Here is a 24,606-nt window from a genome sequence, read left to right as displayed (position 1 = left end):
TTGGGTTGGGTATGGGTATGGGTTTGCCTTACCCCTGATGGGTTGGGTATGGGTATGAATTTCGACCCATACCCAACCCATGCACATGTCTAGATTGGAAGGCGTCTAAACAAAAGACGGTGACGACGTCCACTACCGAAGCAGAATTGCTTGGTTTATCGGACGCAGCCAAAACACTGGTATGGTGGAAGAGAGTACTAGTCCATGTTGGACTAGAAATGGAATACGACAATATAACTCTCGACTGCGACAACCAGAGAACAGTTGATCTGCTCACTAAAGAGGGAGCATTTGAGACCAAGCTACGTCACATAGACATACACCGCAGCTGGCTACGCCAGGAGGTGCAGGAAGGACGTATTAAGATCAGATGGGTCCCAACAAAGCTTATGGTGGCAGATGGCTTCACGAAAATCTTGCCAAAACAGAGATTTGACGCCTGGATTCGTCTTCTCAATTTGGAAGATATAAGTGAACTGCTCTAATCTAGGATCTTACCCCTAGATTCAGAGGATTTAGAGCATCAACTGCCTAAATCAGGATATAGACTGCGTTTTTAGAGGGAATTGAGGCGATTCAACAGCCCAAATCGGCCCTGTGTTTAAGGCCAGTTTACACCTTGGAGGGGTGAAAACTGAAGGGGTGTGTCAAAGGCCCGATTCCATTTACAGTTAGTCTATTTTAGTCAGCATTGGAATCCCACAATGGGATTCCTCCATTCTACAATCTATACACATACACACTTTGGTACGCATACTGCGTTCTCATTTGCCCACTAGAATCCACTATTCCTTGGTAGTCGACCTCCATTTGACAAAAACATATATACACGTGACTAAGTCCAAGGTTAACGACAGGAACATCACTGCAGATTCGATCCACTACTTTTCTCCAGTCATTCTTAGTAGCTTGTTCTCATTGGCCGAATAAGAACAATGGCCAATGGTGATCTGGCCGATCTTCTAGCTAAGATTCTGCCTACTGGGATCAAGGTCACTATCCGCCATATTTCATCAACACCTATCTCGTCCCCTGCGCTTTTTGCCGCTGCACCAGACAAGGAGCCTGAGCTCACAATCTGTGAGAACCACTTCCTAACGGTGTCAATTGACTCACCCAAAGACGATGGTGCAGAAATCATCATTTTTGGGATGGAAGTGCTTGTATACAATACGACCCACCTGACCACTGTCTTCGTCTCCAAGGCGGATTCAACGGGATTTTTGAACCTGCTAAAACTTCCAAGAAAAGGATCAATTCTGCGACTTGTCTCCCACACTTTTCTTTCACATCTGGCCCGAACACATCAACGCCCTGGCGTGCGCTTAGTGGTGTCTCTCTTTGCACGTGCTCAGGATCAGTATCTGTTCCCTGGTAGCATCGATAACCCCGAGAAACATGTCTTAGATGACCGGGGCCTGATCAAATGGTGGTGTCGTGGTATTGATCCGATCCTGCGCGAGTTTGAGTCCGAGTCAGTTTCGAAGGAATCAAACCTATCGGACCAAACGGTAGAGACGGCAAAGGCGTCTGCGACCGCATATCTGATCGTCCCCGGATGCGACCGCTTTGAGACACGGAGTTTCTTTCCTGCAACGGCCAAATCTGATCCTCAAGATCGTCAACGATGGCTTACCAGCTACCCACTTCATCAGATATGTCATGATCCCAACGCCCCGCCTCGCTGCTTGGTTCCTCGGCTGCCAGATGATCCCAAGACTCGTTTCCTGGTTGATCTTGACGATGAGCTTTCTAGACCTTCGACTGGTGAATCTTTGCATCCCAATCAAGGCCAATGGCGCAGTGTCAAGTCACTAGATCAGTTCTGGGAGATGATGTCCTTCCGACAAGAATGCTCTGCTGGCCGGCTGGTTGGATTTGTTTGGCTCGTCATTAATCCGCCCGGCCTGGTGAGCTCTACCTCCATGGCTAGTCAGATGAGTAGCTCTGCTAAACTCGCCCTGGATACCCCAGTAGATGAAGAGTCTAAGCTATCAAATGACGAGAAAGTACCAACGCAAGAGACAACGAAATCCCCTGATGCCTCCTCAACAGAGCCGTCTGTAGAGCTTCAGACAGCAGTTCAGTCGACCGATGCTAATCCTTTCTCATGGCCTGAGGTTGGACGTGGCCAAGTTGTCCTCAGCGAGACAGATTATAAGCAGATGATGGATGGGGTGTTGGATCACTTCTACGACGAAAAGGAGATTGTTGCAAGCACCAAGGACTATATTGACCAGGTAGCCTCTCTGGCAGACCAACTTACCTGGGGCAGTCATATAGTGGGCAGATATACCCCAGAGAATACGGTCACTCAAGGCACACCTATCGTCAATAATCTTGCCGTTGGCTTGATCCGCAAGCGAAAAGGTTCAGATGGAGACAGCGCCAACAAGACTACGAACGGCGCAAGTGATATCGACGGACTTCTCAAGATCAACGAAACAAAACCTATCAATATGCTGAATGGTAGTCTTGTGCGCAAGAAGAAAAAGATATAAACAAATATTCAGCATGGCATTTACATGAAATTTGGGATTGGAGTCAGGTTAGGTTTGGAGTCTGGTTTGATCCAAAATCCACAATTAGGAGTCAAGAAACTACAGGCAGGTTTCAATTAGAACCCGGGAGAACCTAAGGAGTTTATGTTTGAACTTTGAATGAATCAGTTTATTTCTCCTTTCGATTCTCACGTAAGACATGATGTTCTTGACCGTTCATCTACCAATGAAAGCACCAAGATTAACGATAATGTAGCTAATCGTACTCCAGCCCTATATAATATAAATCTTTCTACTAGACACAGGATGAAATTGATAATCTCAATCCATGAAACAAAGTAACATGAAATGAACAAATATTGAAGATGAATTGTCGAGGGCGGTGCGTTAGGTAATTAATTCCCGGCAAAAACAGGCATTATAATCCGCAGTTCTTACAACGCGCTCCACCTGGCCACCGGGTCAACCACCAACTCATTGAACCCTGGGAAATCCCTAGAATGTCATCCTAGTCTCATGGGACAGCCGAGCTCAGATTTATTCGTCAGATCACCCCCTGGTGATGGCGGTATGACCATATACGTTGCGGCGGGCTGGATAGGCTTGATTTGGTATATTGTTGTTCAAGTGGTGTGTGCCTTAGGGTACTTCCAAGTGTAGGTCTCTAGGCCTTGAATTCTGTCTTGGCAGTCTAGCATCATTTAAAGACTAGCTCTCCAGTTACGACTGTCACTAACCGACAGCTCCGGAATCTCAGATGGCGGTGGTTTTCGCGTCGACCGTCTCCCTCTCCTCTGGCCACTACTTCGGATGCGCCCCACGTTACTGCGATTCGCCCAGTTAAAGGTCTCGAGCCATATCTGTACGACTGCTTGGCTGCCACATTTCGACAGGATTACCCGCGCGACAAGTTGACCGTATGCTTATGCTTGGCGACAAGAGACGATCCAGCATATCCCATTCTACGCAAAGTTATCGACGACTTTCCCAATTCCGATGCGCGTTTGTACATTGAAGAAGAAGATCCTTTGTTACAAGGCAATGGCACCGACGCCTATATTCTTGGTCCGAACCCGAAAATTCGAAATATGAGTCGGGCATACCGCGAGGCCAAATCTGACGATATCATTTGGATCATTGATTGCAATGTTTGGATTGGGAAGGGTGTTTGCGCTCGTATGGTGGACAAATTGTGTGGTTGGACAAATACTGGCAAGAAATACAAGTTCGTGCACCATCTACCCATGGTCGTGGATGTCACTGGGGACAGAGCCTTAAATCAGCAGGAGCCACAGAGCCTTTTGGATGCTTCTCGTGGTGCTTTCGTCCCACAAAATTTGATTACATCCTGTCACTCGGAGGATGGATTGTCAAATACAATTGGACTTGGTGGCGGTCGCCTCGAAGAGCTCTTCCTTTCTTCCTCCCATGCAAAGTTTTACACTGCGATCAACACCGTCCTCATTGCGCCATGCATCGTAGGCAAATCCAATATGTTCCGACGCGCCCATCTTGATTATCTCACTGGTCCATCACCCAACGACCTCAATCGCCGCTTACCAGGAATAGATTTCTTCTCGTTCAACATCTGCGAAGATCATTTGATAGGAGACCTCCTGTGGCGGAAAAAGGTCCGAGAGGAAAAGGAACTGGGCGAAACATGGGGCAAGCATGCCATGGTCTTTGGCGACCTGGCCGTACAACCCGTTGCAAATATGAGCATAGGCGCGTACATCGCACGCCGCGTGCGGTGGCTTCGCGTCCGCAAATTCACCGTCCTCCTAGCAACCCTTGTGGAGCCGGGCACCGAGTCTTTCGTCTGTACCTTATATGGTGCTTGGGGTTTAACATCAGCGCTAGCTCCGTACCTGGAGCAAAAAGGTTTCAAGCATTCCCCGAGCCTCGGAACATGGTCTTCTTTCTTTGTGTTCTTTTTCCTCGGCCTTGCCAGCTGGATCTTGGTCGATTGGACCCTGTACATTAAGCTTCACTCAGCGAAAACTGTTGAGTTAGATGATGAGACACCAAAATTTGCTCAGCCTGTTCATCGATCTTCTCGAACTACTACTCGCCGACCTTTTCTGCAGTGGTTCGCTGCATGGTTGGGTCGTGAGCTGCTAGCTTTGCCTATTTGGCTTTTGGCCTTCTACGGCGGTGTCACTGTTGTTTGGCGAGATCGACGATTCAAAGTCGGCTTTGATGCCAAAGTCAGGGAGATCAACTCTCATTTCCCCCGTATATCACCGGAATCTTCATCTCGTACATCTTCTACTGACTCTGTGACAGCACAGAATAATGGGAAGCTGCATAAAGTTCGATGTGAATGATTTGAAAATATGTCACATCAGGTACGTTGGCTTGTACTTTTTCGGGATTTGGAAAGTTTGTCCTGAACTCAGCGTTAATAAAATCTCACATTTTGCAACCATCAATCTCAACTTCAAATACAAGACGACATAGATCAACAAGCACCATAAAACTTTTGAGGCAAAACAACCTTGGAACAGTTGTCTAGAACAATTTAACTTTTATTTCTTAACGTCATTAATCAAATAGCAATGCATCATGCTGAGCTTCCTTCATTGGCAGAACTCTCCAGACTAGCAGACTTCTCTGAGCTGAGCAACCACTCAACAACCTGTCTGCCTGCAGACATTTCCTCAGCAGGCGCTTCTTCGCTCTCAGCTTGACCCTCCTCGCCAACTTTCAGGTCGCCAATAGTAACCTCAATCTCCTCAGTTTCGTCGGTTTCTTCAACTTCTTCCGCGGAAGCAGACCAAGCAGCACGCTCAGCTAGGAACACGGCATCGTGGCCAGCGTCGTTCTTAATAGAAACATCAGCGCCGGTCTCCACGAGGGCCTTGACGGCTTCCAAGTGCGTGTTCAGCGCAGCCCAGTGCAGCGGTGTGTTTCCAGAATTGTTGCGGTGGTTGATAAATGCAGTACGCTGAGCAACATCTACTCCCTCGAGCTTTTTGAGCAAGAAGTTTAGGATTTCTGGGGAATTGTTAGTCTAAGCTGTATACACATAGAAGAGCTAATTGTGAGACTTTGGGGCCTCCGGAAATGGCAGTGTATATTAAGTGCGATAGAAAATTAACATACCAGTTTCTCCGTTGGCAGCAGGGTAATGCAATACACAACAACCTGTTCCACCTTCACTCTCTTCCTCGGCATCGATAGCAGCTGCGACGATCTGTGCCTCGGAGCAGTTGTGCTGAGAAGCCAGACTAGTAATGTTTGCACTCAAGTCCTCAATTGCACCTGCTCGGGCATCACAGATGATATCATAAATTGTATCATTGTCGAGTGCGACAGGCGCTGTGAGCTCCTGTGTTGAGACCATGATCTTTTCAAGGTTTCGAAAATCCAAAGAATGGATGGACTCAACCGATAGTTCTTCTGCGTAGTATACTAAAGAGACTCCTTCTCACAGAAAGAATAGATTTTGATGAATGCTAGTTGAGTGTCAGTCAAAATTTTCGAGTAGACATATACAATTTGCATGAGGCATTGATAAGCGTATGGTGATACAACCCCAGTCCAGACATGGAACTGGGCTGGATTTGAGGGTACATTCAGCTATCATAGTGCAGATTGAATTAAAAAAAAACAATGGCTCTTACCTCTGAGTCCAAATCTACTTGAGTAGAAAGTGATTTTTACTGTCGCCAAACTCGCCGCAGAAACTTTTGATAAACGGTCATGTGACTAGGTGGGGTGGATCTCCAATTGTAAATCGACTTGGAAATTGAGATTCTCTCGTAGTTTTGTAATTTCTAGTTGATAGAGATAAAATAGAAGAAGTAAAAGTAAGTGTATGAAGACCAGCCTAAGGGGAAAAAAACGCCACGAATCCCACACCTTGGTGCGGGTGGTATCAAACTAATACAAAATGGTCGCGAAAGTATCAGAATCACCTTCCGAGATGCAAAATCTACTGCTATAGATCAGTTCATCAGGATCAATCAATCACGAAGCCAGGCTCGGCGTTTTTCTTCCTTCTTTTCACGGGCTTTCTTCTTGAATCCCTTCATCTGGCTCTTTGTGATCCGTTGTGCGCTTCGTTCGGCCTTTAAGCTTCGACCATCATGGTTGTTGGCGGCTGCGTCAACGTCATAAAAAGCATGCATTTGGCGATACGACTTGTTCTCCGCGTTGTAATTTTCCGGGGTTATGGTGCTTGCCTGCCATTGACCGGTGAATCGGTTGAACGTACCGGTGGCAGCGTATGCAGCACTTGGATCCACATGGATATTCGAACCTTCCTCGGGCTCTTCAGGCTTTTGTGCATAAGGAGCCGTCGGGTCATAGTCACCGTGAATTGAGGGGATGTAGCGGAGAACCTCGGGTTTCTCAGTATTGCTGCTCTCTTCGGCTGGAACATCGGCTGGAACATCGGTGGCACTGGCAACAGCACCGGAAACAGCAGCACCGGGAAGACGGGGATTTTCCCACTGATAAACTCCGGTAAACCGATTGTAGAAATAAAAGGCCTTGACTTTATCATCCCAGAAAGGATCCCATCCATCATCATCCTCTTTAGCAGGCGGAGCTTCATTTGGCAAGGGTGGCGGAGCTTCGTCAGGCAGAGGGGGTGCAGATAATTCTTCAGCTTCTTTAATTTCACCATCTTCTGAGTTTGACTCCACATCCTGCTGATCAGTGGCTAGCTCTTCATTGCCCTCTGTTTTCGTTAGGATATCTGCATTTGCCGGCGACTCTGGCGCAGTGGGGGAGTCTTCGAGCTGGTCTGAGCCCAAAGGATGCTCGGCCTGATCAGCCATCCTGGCGTTTGAATCTGTGCTCTCTATGTGGGTATCAGGAAATTAGACTGAGGTAGATATGAGGGGAGAGCTCAATGGGGAGAGACGCGGCAAGAAATGTTTCTAGCGGGCGGTGTCGATAAGCCGCGAGGTCACCGCTCGCGATACATCATGTGATTCTCACCAGTCATTGGAACATATCTAGATAAATACCTAGCTAGGTATGGAGTACCTTAATAACTTAGAACCCAGTTCCAAGGCTATACAGTAAGATCAGAGTCTCATGAGTCATGATTCCAATAAATATGGCCAATTGAGGCTTCTATCACATATATAGAGTCTCTCTTCAACTCTTCAAAACAGTAACAAAGCCTGAATGATTACAGTAAAATAGACCTAGGCGATGATTTATCATGAATTTATATTGTCAGTATGTATATTTAAATAAGTAGCTCAAATATGGAGTACTGAATCTCTAAAGTCCATCCAATCCCGTGGCTAGGTGGGTAGATGCTAGCGGGCGCTATACAGGTAGATATATAGACTTTCCTACGTAGGTACCTATACTTAGCTAAATATATAGCTAACCATAAAATCCTACCCAAGGTCCACCTAGTTTCCTGCAGAGCTGTATCATTGCATCCATTGTCATATTTATTCGACCGGGACAATAGTGAAGAGCATTCAGCGCAAAATCCCCAATATCGAGGCCCCTTGAAGATAGAAGGAGTTATTTTAGACATCTGCAGCTTCAAATCCTGCTAAAACGTGGCTCGTACTGACCTCCAGGGTCCGGAGCTCCTAGGTATCTAGATTCATAGGTATAATTACATATGGCACAGGATAGAACCATCTGGGAATCCTACTCGTACGTATCTGTAATAAACTGACTAGTTTATGGAGGAAATAATTGAAAAATACATCCAAAACCATTCTGTTCAAACCGGGTCTTTAGCTTCAATTCACGACTAATGGCGACCCGAAGCGATTTGCTGAACTAGTTTAGGTCCTTATCTATGGATGACTTCCAAGGCTTCGATTTTTACGAGTATTATATTCAAATGTGGGCTCATTAGGGGATATATCTCGGCAAACTAAGTCCTGAACTAGATCCAAGGGTAGCTGTTACGGTGAAACTGAAATAATTGAGCTATTTCAAGTAAATACCCAACCTCCAGAGCTCAGAACTGTCAAAACTACATATTCATACAGGAAGATATATTCAAGTCTTATTAATTCCAAGTTCCCCTACGGCTTGTCAGGTATGGGTCTGATCTTAGAACTAAGGACATATATGTCTGGATTTGCAAGTGTACTTCCAGGTTATAATATAAGGAAACTGAGAGATAGATGAGCTAGATACTTGGAAGCTTTACATGCGTCAACCAACGGCATCCCAATAGTATTAGTATATGGAGAGCTTGAGAGTAGAAAATCGGGGAAACAGACGGAGTATCCAAATTAGACAACTCCGTGGAAGAGGTACTATGTAAGGGGGTGAGGATTTCTTGGCAAACGAGTAGGTGAAGGTGTTTAGATGGAAGCATCTAGTGATTATTTGACAACATAGTATTGGAATTAGGGGGTTCCAGAGTTGTGTGGATGTTGATAGTCCAAGGGAAAATGCTCGAAATCAGGGAAGTTCAAGGTAAATTAGTACTGCCAGGCCATCAATATCGGGCAAGGATAGAAAAAAACATCCCAATCGCAGTCTTTTCGGAGGATCGTACTTCAGAAATGCTACGATCTCCAAAAAATAGAGGCCTGAGAGGCCGGAAAAATCCGCGGGATGATGTGAGTGGTTTACCCCTTGTGAAACATGCGTCAGGAGCTCCATAGTGTGTTGGAAGAACACTTGCACTAAGACCAGCACGAAGTGAGGAAGCATGGCTGCATTCCTTAGTGCACGAGGCGCAGGGGCCCAAGGCTAACGGCGACTCAAGGTCCACCCACTACCCTCGCCCTTTGAGGTGGCTGGCATGGTAAAAAAACAAGGTCTTGAGATTTGGTGGTCAATATTCGGACTGTAGACGACGAGATATTGGCTAATATCCAGTCAATTGCTTGAAAAAATGTGTAGGTCAGGAGTAAGAATGTTCCAATCACCTGAAGCACATGTAGTATAACTGGGACATGCATACCAGAAGGCCGGTGAAGGGGTGTTTCTTGGATAGAGCCCTAGCAAGTGGAACCAGCCTCCCCTTCCTTGCAGCATTCCGACGAGAGAATGGGAGATGATGCTCAACACACAACAGCACTAATACTGGAAAATTTAGTGTCTGGATAAGCTCACAGACCTTCGTTGAAATGTATAAAGACATGGTCATCCGTCCACCAAATAACTTCTTCATCAAGCATCACATTCTCTAAGTCCCATCATTCTTTCAGTCTTCTCAAACCATCTCGAGATCTCTCGTTTATTTCCGAACCCACAGTCACAATGCAGTTCACTCTCTCCGCTATTGTTCTCGGCCTCGCTGCCACCGTCGCTGCTCTCCCTCCTCCCTCCGCTGGAGGTGTCGGCAACGGTAACGGCGTTGGCAACAAGGGTAACACCCAAGTTCGCTTCCCTGTCCCTGACAACTTGACTGTCAAGCAGGCTCAGGCCAAGTGCGGTGACCAGGCTCAGCTCTCTTGCTGCAACAAGGCAGTCTACGCTGGTGATACTACTGATGTTAACTCTGGCCTCCTCGGCGGTACCCTCAGCAACTTGATTGGTGCTGGTTCCGGTGCCGACGGTCTTGGTCTCTTCGACCAGTGCTCTAAGCTCGACCTCCAGATCCCCATCATTGGAATCCCCATCCAGGACATTGTCAACCAGCAGTGCAAGCAGAACATCGCCTGTTGCCAGAACTCGCCCTCTACTGCCGTAAGTATATCGAACGCCTTCGTTCAACTCAATCTAATCATTTTTTTAGGACTCGGACCTCGTGGGTGTTGGTCTCCCTTGCATTGCCCTCGGCTCCATCATCTAAGTGCATTTCTACATACGGTCACATTTGGCAGGATTCGGTTCCTGCTATACCGACTACGAGCTGGAACGCAACACTGGATCAGTTTGGATGCCAGGCATCTTGAACAGTTGGGAGGTTTCTTATTGTACTTGCTACCCATGTATCATTAATTGTGTCCTGTGGCAATCCACTCGGGAGAGAAGACTTGTTTTTGTTTTTTGTTTGATGTTTCGGCATTGCCTCCGCTTCTTGATCCCCTGCATTGGAAACAGTATGGTTACGCCTACTGCTTCCTCTTTTCGCATATAGTTCTTAACATGAACTTTTTTTCCAACCCGCATTCAATACTCTTAGTTTGCACCAGTAATATGTTACTAGAACAATCTTCCAACACACATCTTCATATAAGACAAGTCATTGACTTGGTGTTCTGATTTTATAGCTTTGGAACACTCAATGTTCTATCTTCATGTCACCGAGAAACACTGGGGTCTGGAAAGCATATTCAAGGCAACAACATAATGTCACGATATCATCCCATTTTGCCTCCTCAGCCATGTAGTGTTTCTAATTGTCCCCATATCACGATTATCGTAACTTGAGCGAAAAATAGCCCAAATGTTCCAATTCTAATTCCAATTCCTCCATTGTCCTGATCATGCGCCACCCCATATTTCGTAGTCCAAATACCGGCCACTTAGGCTTTTAGCCTCTAACCACTTTATCTCAGCCTTTTCGTCAACTAGGAAGTCTTCGTCTCCTAATTTGGACTTTTCCACCCAGTGAGGAGTAGTGGGACTACAAAATTTCTTCATAGATAACGATGATGATCCCGGAACCTTCGACGAAGATCGCGTTTTGAACAATCCTGTCACAGATCTCTTCAACTTCGACGTCGAGCCACAGCTTGCCATCGATGTACCTCCGAATCTTTCAGCCCTCCATATCATTTGTTTCTCGCAAGTCCCATTTCCCAACTTAATCGGATCCTGTAGCTTCTTGGGGGATTTCAAGGCTGGCGTCGTTGTATCTAACTTGTAGACCGGATATTCAGGCATAGAGAAGCCCCTTGAAGACCGGCTCATGGCTGGCTCCAATGCCTCCGCATTATCCAACATAGGTTGTAAATTCAGATCGGCAGGCGTAAGCCGTTTCCGACGTGTGGGTGATTCAGCTGGCAGCATTGAGCTATGGGTTGGAAGATGTACGCTTGAAGTAGAGGCATTACTTTTAGCTCGTGACAGTGAGGCTTCTCGAGATGAAATTCTGATCAGATCTTTCGAGCGACGCTTAGACTTCATGGACAATTTGCGGGATAGCTTGTTGTTTTTCAGGTAGTGAGAGATAGATTCCATGAAACTCATGTTGAAATCTGTGGATGATCTTGTAGAGGTTGAAGTTGGAAAATTAGAGCTAGCTCAAATGCTATGATGGGTGGTACGTTTGCAATTAAGGGGGCTTGTTCAAATATTGAATGTCCCGAATTTTATACCGCATTATACGCGATGTAGCAATGCCTAGGTGGAGATTATACCGCTACTTGGGTCCTGAGCAGGATTATAGTACTGGTATTAGGATGATGATTGATTTGAGGTTATCTATCTTTATTCTACTTATAGACTTTGCTTCGAATCAGATTTGGTGTATAAATATCATGGTCAATCTATAAGTCTACTTAGGAAACAGTTGATTATACAGGTCAGCCATCAGACGGCGGAGAATTAGATGATGCTCTGGTATGCACACTACCTGGGCAACCTGCAGTTGGAAAGAGTAGTATTTGTTGTTATGAAATCAAGATCTGCAGGAAGTATCAGCTGGGCGTGTATGAAGGGATAGAGCGGCATATGCAAGGAAGGCCCCTTGTAACTTAGGGCTAGATGGCTAGAATCGTTGCAGCCACTTAGCATGGATTCATTGCTCAATGAACTTTCGAACTGGATCCCAACTGCCCAATTTAAAGATAGAATTGATAGTAATTGCTCTCTCACATCTTTCATTTTTGGTTCAATGATGGAGCGGAATGTATGGGTCTCCCCGTAGATATCCTAGTACGCTATTCCGCTATTCCACGGTTCCACTGTTCCGCTGAATCATAGTACTTCATATGCTGGCTTATGTACGTAGTACGTAGTAGACCTGTGGTCCATCTTTCACACCGCTGACTGCGGTTCTATTCACTGTCTCTTAACAAGCATGCCAGCCATCGAATTCGAACCCCCACCCCCCTTCCAACCTCATCCTCACAGATTTGCAAGGGCAAAGATATTACGTACTAATATCTGCGGACAATTTAATTCCGATCGCCAAGGTCCAGCCGCTCTTTCGGTTGGTATCGGCCGCGGAGATGCTAATCAATGTCACATTGATATCAAAATACTTAGAAGCTAGATAGATTACACCATGAATGAGCAAGAAAACACTGATGATATGCCCGATAATAAACACTATAGCTTAGCCGTGTATAGCTTGCTTATTCGGTTCATGGATTCCAGTGCCTCCTTCTCTATGCGCTCAAGCAGTGCAGCACAAGTCGGAATATCATGTATCAATCCAATCACTTGACCAGCAGTCCAGACCTATTGAAAATTTTAGAATAAGATGAAAAGCACAACTACATAGATCACTCACACCATAGTCAGGATCACCATTTAGAAAGACCTGACGACCGCGCTGACCGCTGACATAGGGACCGATCTCGCTAAAATCTCCGGTTTTACTCTCACGCTCGACCTTCAATGCATCCTTTGTGACCTTGTTGGCGAACAGACGGGTGGTATTTGTCCACCGACGAAGCACGAGAGCGGTATCAGTCTCCTGTGCATTAACAATAGCCTCCTTGATTTTCTGGTGGATTGGGGCCTCAACAGTACTCATAAACCGGGTACCCATATTAATACCCTCCGCGCCTAGAGCTAGAGCTGCGGCAAGACCTTGACCATCAGCAAATCCACCAGAAGCGATAAACGGCACACTGAGTTCCTGGCGTGCACGGCTTAATAGGATAAAGTTGGTGATGTCGTGCTCACCGACGTGACCAGCACATTCAAAACCATCAATTGACAGGAAGTCGACACCAAGCTTGATGGCTGACTTAGCATGGCGAACCGTGGTACACTTGTGTAGGATGATAGTGCCGGTCTTCTTGAGCTGCTCAATAACGGGTCCTGGATTATTGCCGGCGGTTTCGACGATGTTAATCCCTTCATCAATGATCACCTGGGCATAGGCGGCATAATCTGGGGGCACGATCGCTGGGAGAAGGGTGAGGTTGACGCCGAAGGGATATTTGGTCATGGTGCGGCATCGTCGGATTTCCTTGCGCAAGTCCTCAGGGGTCGGTTGGGTGAGGGCAGTGAGCTGAAATTTGGGGTGAGATTCCTTCAGATCAGATAATGAAGCAAAAGTAAACATACGAGACCCAGACCACCAGCGTTGCTTACGGCCGAGGCCAATTCAGCATATCCCACCCATTGCATCCCACCCTGCACTATAGGAACTGCTCATTGTCAAAATGGGTGCGTATTGATTTTAAAGACCAGCTACATACCCCGAATGCCCAACTTGCGGGTCAAGGCTGTGTTGAAAGGCATTTTGGAGTGTGAGTTAAAAGGGTGTGGTGAATATTTAACTTCAAAGCAGTCTAAAGAAAAATGGTGTATTGTGTGTCTAGGGAATTTAAGGTAGTATATGAATATTGAAGGGTCAGTAATTTCGAAAGGTTGAAAATGAAGTCCAAGGGCAGAGAAATGTAGACAGCATATTAAAAGATATTGGAATGACCTCTCAGGTTAAGCCGCGGATGTGGGGAAGGCGGAAGTTGCCGAGGTTCAATTTCTGTCACGAGACAACTATTTCTGTATGCTTTTTACTCTATGAGGACCATTGTTCTCCTTCATTCTGCAATTTAGACTCCTTGTTTATATCATTTGAATAAAATTGTGATCAAAATAGAACCATCGAGTCGATAGCCGAGTACTAGACGTGTTATTCAGGAACCCCAGCAGCCATAGATCGTAGTACGAAGTGTGCGTCTTTGATGGGTTAGTCAATATTGGTCAATAATATGTGCCTAAGTATAATGTAGCTGAAGCTGTAGGTTAGACAGACTAGCTCCGAATCAGACATGGTCAAAATAATCGTCAAGGGCTGCGTCCATGCGAGTATAAGGAACTTTTGTTCAAACTACAGGGTATAAAAAGAAGAGCAGGTCATAGGGTATGCTTTATTTGTATTGATCATGAGAAGCTGAAGGTTTGAATCAAGGATAATGAATAATCTGGTTTATTGAAGATATGTAGCCCTGATATGAAACCCATCCGGCTCACGGGTTGAGGCAAATGGGCGATTAACGACGGGAATCTCATTCTGCAAGTCTCTAAAGTTCCCCTCGGGGTCGCGACAGAATGCCGAAACTAGAGGGCACTGAGCGCAGACATCATACCAAGATGGTAGTTCAGCGTCAGCGGAGACTCGTGAAGAAGAGAAGGAGAAAAGCGGACCAGCGAAAAACAAAAGTGCAATCTCAAGCGAGAGTCATGTGATCTGCAATAATAATATTCCGGTAGTAATTGCGGTAATTACGATTGGCTCCCGGGCTGCCAATCCCGTGACGACGCCAAACCCGAGGTAGTCCCTTCCGATCATTCGCGATATCCATCTTTTCTAGTGTTGTGAGAGTAAATTATAGCAGTCACATCATGTTCTCTCAGAAAGTTGCTCAACAGTCGCTGCGACGGCGTATGTTTCATTGATTTCCCCTTATTCAAAAATTTCAATTGCACTGACCTTGCGAATTACAGTTGCCGTCCAGCAGCCGCTCGGCATGCAGTGGTCCATGATGCGGGCCTCCCCAGTCGCCGTTGCGCTTGGACAGGGTATTCAGAAGAGGTCAGTTTAATCACGATCGAATGATATATCATCAGTTCGACGATTCCAGAAATCGGCTCTCCCCAACGGCCATACGTCATTTTTGAGATCAAATCCGGAGACTAATGCACCAAATTAGACCATCCTCCTCCAGCACCGATGACGCCTCCCAAATCCTGGTCAAGCAGCGTCTGAACCGCCCTGTCTCCCCGCACCTTTCCATTTACAAGCCTCAAATCGGATGGATTGGCAGTTCTCTGCACCGTGTCTCTGGTGTCGCCCTCTCCGGTACCCTCTACCTATGGGCCACTGCATACCTCGCCTCGCCCGCTATCGGCTGGCACCTTGAGTCTGCCTCCATGGTTGCTGCCATGGGTGCCCTCCCCACCGCCGTTCAGATCGGCCTCAAGTCCATTTTGGCTCTCCCCTTCACTTACCACGGCTTCAACGGCCTGCGTCACTTAACCTGGGATCTGGGCCGTGGATTGACCAACCCCACCATTATCAAGTCTGGATGGGCTGTTGTTGGCCTGAGCGTTTCAAGTGCGCTCGCTCTTGCTGCTTTCTTGTGATTTAATACCATACCTCGTTTGAGTTTCCTTGTGTTATTAAAGTGACTGGTCGATCAATTATACATGAAAGTCGGGTTCTAGGCCAAATGGCGCAAATTTTCTTTACTTCTCATTATTTCCCTTTCTATATATCAAAAGTGACTCTAAGACTCGAGTCATTTGGTCTAGTCCAATCACAATAAATTGCAGAAGCCGTCCGATTTTAGCTAAAATGCGATGGATATTCACGACTTAATTCACATTTCAAAAACCTTCCAAGGTTAGAAAGAAGTCAAATACTTCAGGAGCAGATATATCAGTACTTCATGGATACATCTTCGGACTTGAACCTTCCAAGATTTTGTCCAGCCCTCCCTCCTGTCCATTCAGTCACCTCAATCTCATTGCTCGCGGCCAAGCAACGGTCATATTATATTATAAATTCGCTTCAGTATTCAAAGAGAGCCAGTGGAAGCGTTTCGAATGGTCTTCGAAAGGCAGTCTATAGTCACAAGTCAGTACTTGTATCTATATGATTTCACGATACCGAATTAGGGGTATGATACCTATAAAACTCGCTTCCTTCTTCTCAACGCCAAAGATGAGTAATTTCACTTAAAGTCTAGGCAGGGCTCGGTGGGGGGTTTGGTGGGAATGGTCGCGGTGATGGAGGGTCTTGCACCGAGTGACCAAGGTTGCTGGAAGGTATGCTCACTGGAAGGATACGAGGCTGAGGTGAAGATAATGGGGTGATGAAGGGTAAAGTCAAGGTAGTATAGATAGCCATATTTGAATGTAGAATGGTGACAAGACCTGAATAAGATGAGATCAGGAAAAACTTCGAGTTGGAAGTGTCAAGCAGAAAAGAAAGTAGTTTGACAGAGACCGTTTCCACAGACTATCTCCTCTATTTAAAAGTGCACAGACTGTAGAGCAATCGCGGCACCTAGAGACGCTATTTGTCTTACACCGCCATCCCGTCGGATGTCCCAAAGAGATGAAAACTACCTACGTATTCTCCAGGCTTTGGGCGTGGCTTTCCTCAGATCTAGAAATCGGTAGACCATGCAAGGACCCGACGGAAGACTCCAAAGAGCTTGCTGTATAAACTGTCAGATGAAAGCGTCACACCTGTAGACCCCGGAGCCGTCATCCTTTGCTTGTAGTGGTTACTTGAAGTCTTGCACCATTTCCCAAGGATGTACAAAGATATCCCCAAATAGCTCTCCGGTAGCAAAGATAGAATCCTAGGGGCTATAACATGAACTCACTGGGACATCGGGATATATGGAATGGCAAGCCCCTCTTTCATCTTTGCTAAGACCTTCTAGCATCCCGAAAACTGCATATTCAAATGGAGTGACACCAGCGGTCAGAGCCCTAGTTTCCGGGTTCTTGCAGAAATCGTCTTCCCGAGGTCGTCAAGGAGGTCGATTTGCCTTCAGAAATTCTAGAGTACGGTCCATGGCGTCTAGTAGCTGCGAAGTGTTTCCAAGAGTTTGATAGTATGAAGGTTTGACAGTTTGACGTAGAATCAGCCCTGTTATTTGGACTGACTCCATGGTTGTGATTGGGAATTTTGCATAATCTGAAGAATAAGCGGTAATAGCGGGTCAAAATGCGTCTAAGATGGAACTATCCAAGGATTTTGAACACTCTGTAGCTGGATCTATCCTTTTTACAAGGAAATAGACTTTCTAAGTCCAGTTGTGAGGAGAATTATGTCTGTAAAGCATATTGATATACCGCGGCACACGCCGCAAACACGGAAGATCTGTACACGTGGATTGTTTCCCGCGATATCCGTATTTCGTACCAAATAGTACAAGTCTCCTGCCTTATCCATGGATGTGATAACTATGAGAGCATGACACAGCATGTCGTTTTCTGCAGCCTGTCTAGTGTCCGCCACGGAAGCCAGTGTCCCCTCGAGCCAACCAGTGTATCTTGGCCAGCTCCACATCTGCCAATATCCGGCGACATCAAGCAGTCTCAAAATCGGCCGTGTTTCGATCTTGTTCAACGTGACTTTGCATAACGAAGCCACTTGTATCTGACTGGTAAGTTTCTGCGTCCACCAACTGTTCTCCAGCTTAAGGCCATCTAGAACCCTACTGTTTTGAGCTATGTGTAAGTCACGGCAGCGGCTACAGACCTGTGGTTAGGCCGCGCTTATCCCCTGTCACGCTGATTATGTCTTCAAGCATCCATCCAGTCAATGACCCTCATAGGGTTACCTTGAGGTGTTCTCGGACCTTATCACAGGCTAATGTTCTTGGTATAATAAATATGTATCCGAAGAGGGATTTTGTTGGGATATGACGAAAAAGGTCTTCCCCCATCAGCTGACGTGGAGAAGCTTGGTTATTTTGGAAGCCGGGACATGCATGCAGCTCTAATGAGTCGTTGAGTATCCACTGATTCTGCGAATATAATCACACAGAACCACTGCAGGTATATGATGGAAGGGTCTTTCCACAGGTGTGAAATAAAGAATCAGAATGATTTTCCCTCGTAATTTCAAACAGCGGTATAGCAAGTCCTTTGCCATCTCGATGCAGTCATCGCAAGATACTTGACCGCCAGAGGGAAGTTCCGCAGGTCATAGCGAATAAAATAGCAGTAGCCAGTCCGTACATTGATTGTACGAGTATAGAAGTACGCTCGATGATTGAGGTTGAAATTGGACGCTCTATTTAATCAAGAGACCAACGTCAAGTCAGCTATTGCTCCGTATTGAATCCACCAAGACAGAGAAGTAGTGCTTTCAGCGGTGAAGGATGATTACCCTCCACCTGGCTCAGTCTGCATACCAAGCCATAAGCACAGTGAGCATTGAGCAATCATGCGATATTTGTTTTATAATCATTCATATGCACGAAATTCGGGATAATGCCAGGGTCCAGACTCCAGACATGGATGTTCAACCCGGAAGGGTTAGTGGCAGTATCCACACCGCCGATGCCGAATTCTTTCCTCGTCTCTCAATCACCTCTTCCGCAGACAAAAGTTATCAATGGCTTCAATTACACCAGCGCGAGTGCTCAGGCCTGCCTGTATGGCCGCAAGGACCGTGGCTCGTCCTCTTGCCGCTATAGCCCCCCGCCGTGCTTACTCTTCAATCCCAGACTCCGCTGAGCAGGAGATCAACCCAGGCGCACCGCGATGGTCGTACACTCCGCCACAAACCCAAGCACCGTTCAGTCTTCGCACGCACTCGACACGCCCAGCTTTCCATAATAACTCAGATCCGGCACTCCTTGATCAGTTCTACATCCGCATCCTCGGCGAGGGCGGCGACAGAGTCCTCAACGAGGAGCTGAAGTGGTTGGCCGTGACGCATAAGACCTTTGACCAAGGACGTCGAGGATTCAATGATCGATTGGCTGCACTAGGTATATTTTAAGAAATCTCTCTTTTTTTTTTTACCTTTTGGGCTTAATTGTTGTGGTATGGCTTTACTCACATGCTTCTTCTTAGGAAAACGTATTGTGCAATTGCAGGCTTCGCTCGCTCTAGTGCAAAACCCACCTACCGAGAAGACTGCTTCCAGGATAGACGAGTTTGGCCGCAAGCCTTTCTCTCATCCAGCCCTCGAGGGTCTGGGAAACCTCTCCTCCCAAACCAAAAGTTTCCTGACCGACCGACGGAAGCTGGCCGAGCTGGCACAAAAATACGAGTTGCAGAAAGTTATGCGATGGAGCCCTCGCAAGGTACTATCATTCTGTCCTACTGTGTGCTGAACTTCTTACTGATATCTTTGTTTGTTATAGCCTGAAGATCTCCGCGCATCCGGCCTCGAGCTGGTCCTATCACACACTCTATACGCGGTTGTTGGAGCGGTTGCTTTGGAGAAGGGAGGATTGGAAGCTAACAAGGTGGCCAAGGAACGGATTCTGCAGCCTCTGGGACTGCAGACATCATGAGAGAGCCATCTGCAGCATTTGTATGGCGTTTGTTTTGATAATATATGTCAGGGTGAAACTGGACAGAGCCTTGCCCCTAAAAAGCTCTGACAGTTGTAAATGTACTTCTAGATGTCTCATTTTCTTCCTTCATTTCGTCTATATTTGCTCAAATATCAATTATATTGTGTGACTATGGATGTTTGGCTCCTCTGACACCGCCCGAATAACAGTAAGAAAAATACTCGGCCAGCTCTTATGGATCCGTTAAGTGATTGGTCTCCGCTCCTCTGTATCGCTAGTCCAGTAAATAAAGCACTAAGGGTCCTCGACAGAATGCCAAAGAGTCCTCAGAAAGTCACAAGGACTTGATACTGGCCTGCACTGTCTAATGGAAGCGTTGAAGAAGGAAAGAAAAGAGCGCGTGCGGAAGAGTTTTTGTAGTGCATTCGCTAGACCGCTTTGGGAATGGGATCCACTAAACCTATTATGTAACAATTCTATCCAGTTGAATATGTTCGAGTCAAGGCCCTGAGTCCTCAGTTGTTGTCTTATTGACATAGTAAATCCACAGCTAAAGCTATCGTTCTCACTATAAGCATCATAATGCGCCATATCTATTCGTATGCAGCTCGGATATTAGAGGACTCCCTCAATACGTCATTAATACACTATACTGGTATATTTCAGTAATCTGCCAATGTCTAGATTATATAATACTGTATCAATTCCGTAATAGTTATGTAAAATAAACTAGACCTGATTAGGCTAGTATCAATAGTAAGACAAGGTTCCCAAGTTGCGGGTAATCGCTGGCGGGACACCTTTTGGACCATTCCAGCTCCTATTGTTTCCCTACACTCTCTTTCTCTCGCTTTTCAACGTCCATCATGTCGCAGTAGGGAGCAGGAGGCACTTTGTCCAATACCACCAAAACCCAGTACCCAGATAATCAATTCTTAAACTCCCATTACCATCATTGACACGTCATGGCGTCGGCACTCTTCTTTCTCGACCTCAAGGGCAAGGTTAGTAAAAGATGGCTTCTAGGCTAATTGCGAACATCAATTCGCTTACAGCTGAAGATTCATATCGGAATGTACCACCTATCTGACACAATCACAGACCCTTCTGGCTCGCAACTACCGCGGAGATATCCCCATGTCCGCGGTTGAGAAGTTCCCCATCCTCCTGAGTGAAGCCGAAGAAGAGAGCTCTGCTGTGCCTCCCTGTTTCTCCCATGAGGGTATTAATGTACGTGCCACCAGACTAGGTCCCACTCCCGCGCCCCGCCTCGGCCCTTATACTCCCCTCTTCTCCTTTTGTGTGCGCACACACCATCAACACAACGGACTAATATGAATCGGGTCGTCTAGTATCTTTATATCCGACACAGCAACCTCTACATCCTTGCACTGACCAAGCGAAACACAAATGCCACCGAAATCCTTCTTTTCCTCCACAAGCTTGTGGAGGTGTTTACCGAATACTTCAAGGTGCTGGAGGAAGAGAGTATCCGGGACAACTTTGTCATCATCTACGAATTATTAGATGAGATGATGGATTTCGGATATCCTCAGACAACAGAGAGTAAAATTTTACAAGAGTACGCAGACCTCTTTCCACGCTCCTGAAGTGTACTTGCTGACGGGTGTAACAACAGATACATTACCCAAGAATCACACAAATTGGAAGTGCAGGCACGGCCACCTATCGCTGTCACAAACGCCGTCTCCTGGCGAAGCGAGGGTATTCGATACCGCAAGAACGAGGTGTTCCTAGATGTGGTAGAGTCCCTGAATCTCCTAGTGTCAGCAAACGGAAACGTGCTGCGGTCTGAGATCTTAGGTGCCATTAAGATGAAGTGTTATCTGAGCGGAATGCCCGAATTGCGATTGGGACTGAATGACAAAGCCATGTTCGAGACCACGGGTCGCGCTACACGAGGCAAGGCCGTTGAGATGGAGGACGTGAAATTCCACCAGTGTGTTCGACTGTCCCGATTTGAGAACGACCGCACGATCAGCTTTATTCCCCCTGATGGCGAATTCGAACTCATGAGCTACCGACTGAATACTCAAGTTAAACCATTGATCTGGGTCGAATGTCTGGTGGAGTCGCATTCTGGCTCGCGTATTGAATACATGCTCAAGGTAAGACTCATCCTCCCCCTTTTTTAAACCCTTATTTGATGATGCTAACCGCTGTCTTTATTAAAGGCTAAAGCACAGTTCAAGCGTCGCAGTACAGCCAATAATGTCGAAATTCTCGTCCCTGTCCCCGAAGACGCAGACTCACCCCGGTTCCGTACAAACATCGGTACTGTGCATTACGCACCCGAGAAGTCTGCAATTATCTGGAAAATCAAGCAGTTTGGTGGTGGCAAGGAATTCTTGATGCGGGCAGAACTCGGTCTACCCTCCGTAAAGGGAGACGACGAGCACGGTGGTGGTATGACAGGTGGCTTTGGAGGTAGCATGGGCGGTGCTGGTCAAATGGGCAAGGCAAAGCGACCCATCAACGTCAAGTTCGAGATCCCCTACTTCACCACCAGTGGCATCCAAGTGCGGTACTTGAAGATCACCGAGCCTAAGGTAAGAAAGACTTCCTTTAGATCTACATCAAAAAAAAAAAGAAAAAAAAGAAAAAAAATTTAACTGACTGTATAACAGCTACAATATCCCTCTCTGCCCTGGGTCCGCTACATCACACAATCAGGCGATATTGCCGTTCGCATGCCCGACGTTCAATAAGTTAAAAACTATTCTTTGGGCTTTCTGCATGGATTGATTTGTATAGCCTTATTTTCGTCCTTTTTTGACGGTTTCTTCTTTTTACCATTGCCTCTTACACCACTTTTCTTCATCTGCGCTCCCCGCTGAGGCCGGCCGGTCCGATAGATAATTCAATACCTAGGTATCTACTTTGTCTTTGTCATTTCTTCCTACCTTGACGTCTCTCGAAGATGTTGTGTTCATTTCATTCAGACATATGTAGAGATGGGCTAGGCTACTGTAGCCGTGGAGTCTTGGATTTCTACAGTTTGCCATATGTAATTGTGAGTCGGAGTAAAGCCCACCATGAAATGGGACAAACAAGAAATATTATCATATATCAAATTTAATAATGGGTATCTCGATATGAAATCGAAAACAGTAGGAAAAGTAGTAGGAAAAAACCAAGGAAATGAATAAATCTCTACTTCATACCGCAACGCCATGTGTCATGTCAGCGTCCGTGAACTTTTGCTGTCAACCACCCAGATATTCAGAATACCACGCTAAAAAAATAATAATAGAAGGACAGAGAAGGAGTCTCAACAGTAGGACAAGATTGCAAGTTTCGATCTATTCAGATCGAATCAAGCAGTCGCCCCAATAGCAGTATCTTCAGGGGGAGGAAGCGGGAATCCGTCTGTGCTGCCCGAAGCTGCGGCTTTGGAGAATCCTTCTCGGGCAAGCATGGTGTTCAACACGGCGCAGTTGTAAGCTGTTTCGCCAGGCGGTACGACGAGGAAGATGTATGTATTATCCGTGAAGCGGCCAAGGAAGATATTGAACTGCGGGGTTTTGGTGTGCATTACAACGAAGCCGGCAGATGCGGGAGTGGTGAGTGTGTTACGGGCTGCACAGTGCTTGAAGGCTTTCATGATATTGGACAGACGCTCATGGCGGTCGTATATCGGGTTGAAGTCGCCCACTTTCGAGGTAACGGAGGTGACTGTGAGGAAAGTCGAGCGCTCGAAGAGAATGACTTCTTCCGCGTCGACTTTCTTTGCAAAGGCGCTGAGGAATCGCTCGATGACGGTCAAGTTTGGAATGAGCTTATGTACGATTCCAGCCCAGGCTTTGTACAACGATTGATCCCAGATACTACTGCCAAATGTATCGACTCGGAAGTGTGCTGATCGACTGCGGATTAGGGAGGATCGCTCCTCGTAGATGCGTTGGCGGTGCTCGGCTTGGATGAGATCCATCTTGTGGACGAGACAGAAGACATAGGCATTTGGGCTGAACTCACGCAGAGCATCGATGACAGCATTGTATGTATCCAGATCTCGGTCAACTTCCCGTGACTCAATGTCGAACACATAGATTAGGACTGCGACGTCGGAAAAGATATTGCCGCGTTGGGAAGCTAGGTAGGTCTCCATGAATGCATCTTGGCTGATCATATCCCATACTCATTAGTAGGCGTCTAGATTATTGGGATGAAAAGATCTCACCCTCCACAATCCCAGAGGTTGAGCGTAAGGTTGCCCATGAACTTGACGTGGCTGTGTTCCACATCAATTGTCGCACCCAGACGTCGCACATCCTTAGCAACATAGTTACTAAAAATGATTGAGCGCATGGATGACTTGCCTGATCCACTCTTGCCCATCAATAGGACCTTTCTCTTCTTCTTGCGAGCGTCCATGATGATCTACGGGTGATGTCAAGGTCGGATGCCCCGCACACGAGCGGGGGCAGCTCGGGTAGATGTGGAAGGTGGCGGTGGGTCTGTATAGGCTGCAGAATGATTCCACAGGCTATTTATTGTTGGTACAAATGTGGTGGGAGTTATCTGTGGAGTACATGAGGCATTGGAGACACAAGCTTGGGGTTGGGTTGGAAACAAGCTCCAGCCAAATAAGATGAGCATCACCGGATTAACCTATGTCCAGGTCACGTGACCTGAATAAGAGTCAGTGACAGCTTGAAAGAGAAATCTGTAGGGAAGATAAAAGAATAAAAGAAAAAGCTAAGATTATAAGTGGAACATTTAGCAATCTATCCAGTCTCCAGACTCCAGAGGCTTGCAGTCTACCACTGATAGGTTGTATAAGTCTATCAGCTGAATAGCTTTTGTTGAGATAGATGCATAATAATTAACTTGCCCCATGAACAAGGCCTATGAAATAAGAGAATAAACAAGAATATGTGACTTGATCATCAAGTCAGTCAGTTACCTTTATAATAGAAAAGATGGAAATCAAAGCCTAGTAATACAATGGCTGCAAGTTATGGTTCAGTAAACTCAAGTTTTCTTTCACAATGCAATAGTATCTGGATACAACA

At 46.4% G+C, this 24,606-nt stretch overlaps 11 protein-coding genes across 11 annotated transcripts; 6 read left to right on the top strand and 5 right to left on the bottom strand.

The window, feature by feature from the left end:
• Positions 1-935: 935 nt before the first annotated feature.
• Positions 936-2,501, top strand: N7495_000981 (H3 histone acetyltransferase RTT109; the record flags this gene model as incomplete). The annotated part of the gene is made up of 1 exon (XM_057203651.1): positions 936-2,501. One exon carries the CDS (start codon positions 936-938, stop codon positions 2,499-2,501), a length of 1,566 nt encoding a protein of 521 aa, XP_057067724.1.
• A 516-nt stretch (positions 2,502-3,017) lies between these two features.
• N7495_000980 (putative ceramide glucosyltransferase) lies at positions 3,018-4,828 on the top strand (the record flags this gene model as incomplete). Its single annotated transcript, XM_057203650.1, has 2 exons — positions 3,018-3,157; positions 3,214-4,828. 2 exons carry the CDS (start codon positions 3,018-3,020, stop codon positions 4,826-4,828), a joined length of 1,755 nt encoding a protein of 584 aa, XP_057067723.1.
• Positions 4,829-5,064: 236 nt separating this feature from the next.
• Positions 5,065-5,847, bottom strand: N7495_000979 (ankyrin repeat domain-containing protein; the record flags this gene model as incomplete). The annotated part of the gene is made up of 2 exons (XM_057203649.1): positions 5,065-5,498; positions 5,607-5,847. The coding sequence occupies 2 exons, from the start codon at positions 5,845-5,847 to the stop codon at positions 5,065-5,067; spliced, it is 675 nt and encodes a 224-aa protein (XP_057067722.1).
• A 622-nt stretch (positions 5,848-6,469) lies between these two features.
• On the bottom strand, positions 6,470-7,288 carry N7495_000978 (uncharacterized protein; the record flags this gene model as incomplete). The annotated part of the gene is made up of 1 exon (XM_057203648.1): positions 6,470-7,288. The coding sequence occupies one exon, from the start codon at positions 7,286-7,288 to the stop codon at positions 6,470-6,472; it is 819 nt and encodes a 272-aa protein (XP_057067721.1).
• Positions 7,289-9,707: 2,419 nt separating this feature from the next.
• Positions 9,708-10,242, top strand: N7495_000977 (hydrophobin family protein; the record flags this gene model as incomplete). Its single annotated transcript, XM_057203647.1, has 2 exons — positions 9,708-10,136; positions 10,186-10,242. The coding sequence occupies 2 exons, from the start codon at positions 9,708-9,710 to the stop codon at positions 10,240-10,242; spliced, it is 486 nt and encodes a 161-aa protein (XP_057067720.1).
• A 635-nt stretch (positions 10,243-10,877) lies between these two features.
• N7495_000976 (uncharacterized protein) lies at positions 10,878-11,585 on the bottom strand (the record flags this gene model as incomplete). The annotated part of the gene is made up of 1 exon (XM_057203646.1): positions 10,878-11,585. One exon carries the CDS (start codon positions 11,583-11,585, stop codon positions 10,878-10,880), a length of 708 nt encoding a protein of 235 aa, XP_057067719.1.
• Positions 11,586-12,668: 1,083 nt separating this feature from the next.
• On the bottom strand, positions 12,669-13,814 carry N7495_000975 (NAD(P)H-dependent flavin oxidoreductase; the record flags this gene model as incomplete). The annotated part of the gene is made up of 4 exons (XM_057203645.1): positions 12,669-12,800; positions 12,853-13,581; positions 13,638-13,720; positions 13,772-13,814. The coding sequence occupies 4 exons, from the start codon at positions 13,812-13,814 to the stop codon at positions 12,669-12,671; spliced, it is 987 nt and encodes a 328-aa protein (XP_057067718.1).
• Positions 13,815-14,921: 1,107 nt separating this feature from the next.
• On the top strand, positions 14,922-15,662 carry N7495_000974 (uncharacterized protein; the record flags this gene model as incomplete). The annotated part of the gene is made up of 3 exons (XM_057203644.1): positions 14,922-14,961; positions 15,024-15,111; positions 15,230-15,662. 3 exons carry the CDS (start codon positions 14,922-14,924, stop codon positions 15,660-15,662), a joined length of 561 nt encoding a protein of 186 aa, XP_057067717.1.
• A 2,995-nt stretch (positions 15,663-18,657) lies between these two features.
• On the top strand, positions 18,658-19,567 carry N7495_000973 (mitochondrial 54S ribosomal protein mL57; the record flags this gene model as incomplete). The annotated part of the gene is made up of 3 exons (XM_057203643.1): positions 18,658-19,036; positions 19,122-19,354; positions 19,415-19,567. The coding sequence occupies 3 exons, from the start codon at positions 18,658-18,660 to the stop codon at positions 19,565-19,567; spliced, it is 765 nt and encodes a 254-aa protein (XP_057067716.1).
• A 968-nt stretch (positions 19,568-20,535) lies between these two features.
• On the top strand, positions 20,536-22,299 carry N7495_000972 (AP-1 complex subunit mu; the record flags this gene model as incomplete). The annotated part of the gene is made up of 6 exons (XM_057203642.1): positions 20,536-20,574; positions 20,672-20,800; positions 20,923-21,152; positions 21,210-21,699; positions 21,766-22,140; positions 22,219-22,299. The coding sequence occupies 6 exons, from the start codon at positions 20,536-20,538 to the stop codon at positions 22,297-22,299; spliced, it is 1,344 nt and encodes a 447-aa protein (XP_057067715.1).
• Positions 22,300-22,907: 608 nt separating this feature from the next.
• Positions 22,908-23,965, bottom strand: N7495_000971 (Rag GTPase GTR1; the record flags this gene model as incomplete). Its single annotated transcript, XM_057203641.1, has 2 exons — positions 22,908-23,712; positions 23,772-23,965. 2 exons carry the CDS (start codon positions 23,963-23,965, stop codon positions 22,908-22,910), a joined length of 999 nt encoding a protein of 332 aa, XP_057067714.1.
• Positions 23,966-24,606: the final 641 nt, after the last annotated feature.

Source organism: Penicillium taxi (assembly GCF_028828555.1).
Source record: "Penicillium taxi strain IBT 34144 chromosome Unknown utg000001l_segment0_segment0, whole genome shotgun sequence".
Classification (NCBI taxonomy): domain Eukaryota; kingdom Fungi; phylum Ascomycota; class Eurotiomycetes; order Eurotiales; family Aspergillaceae; genus Penicillium; species Penicillium taxi.
This window is presented reverse-complemented; position numbering and strand designations above follow the sequence as displayed.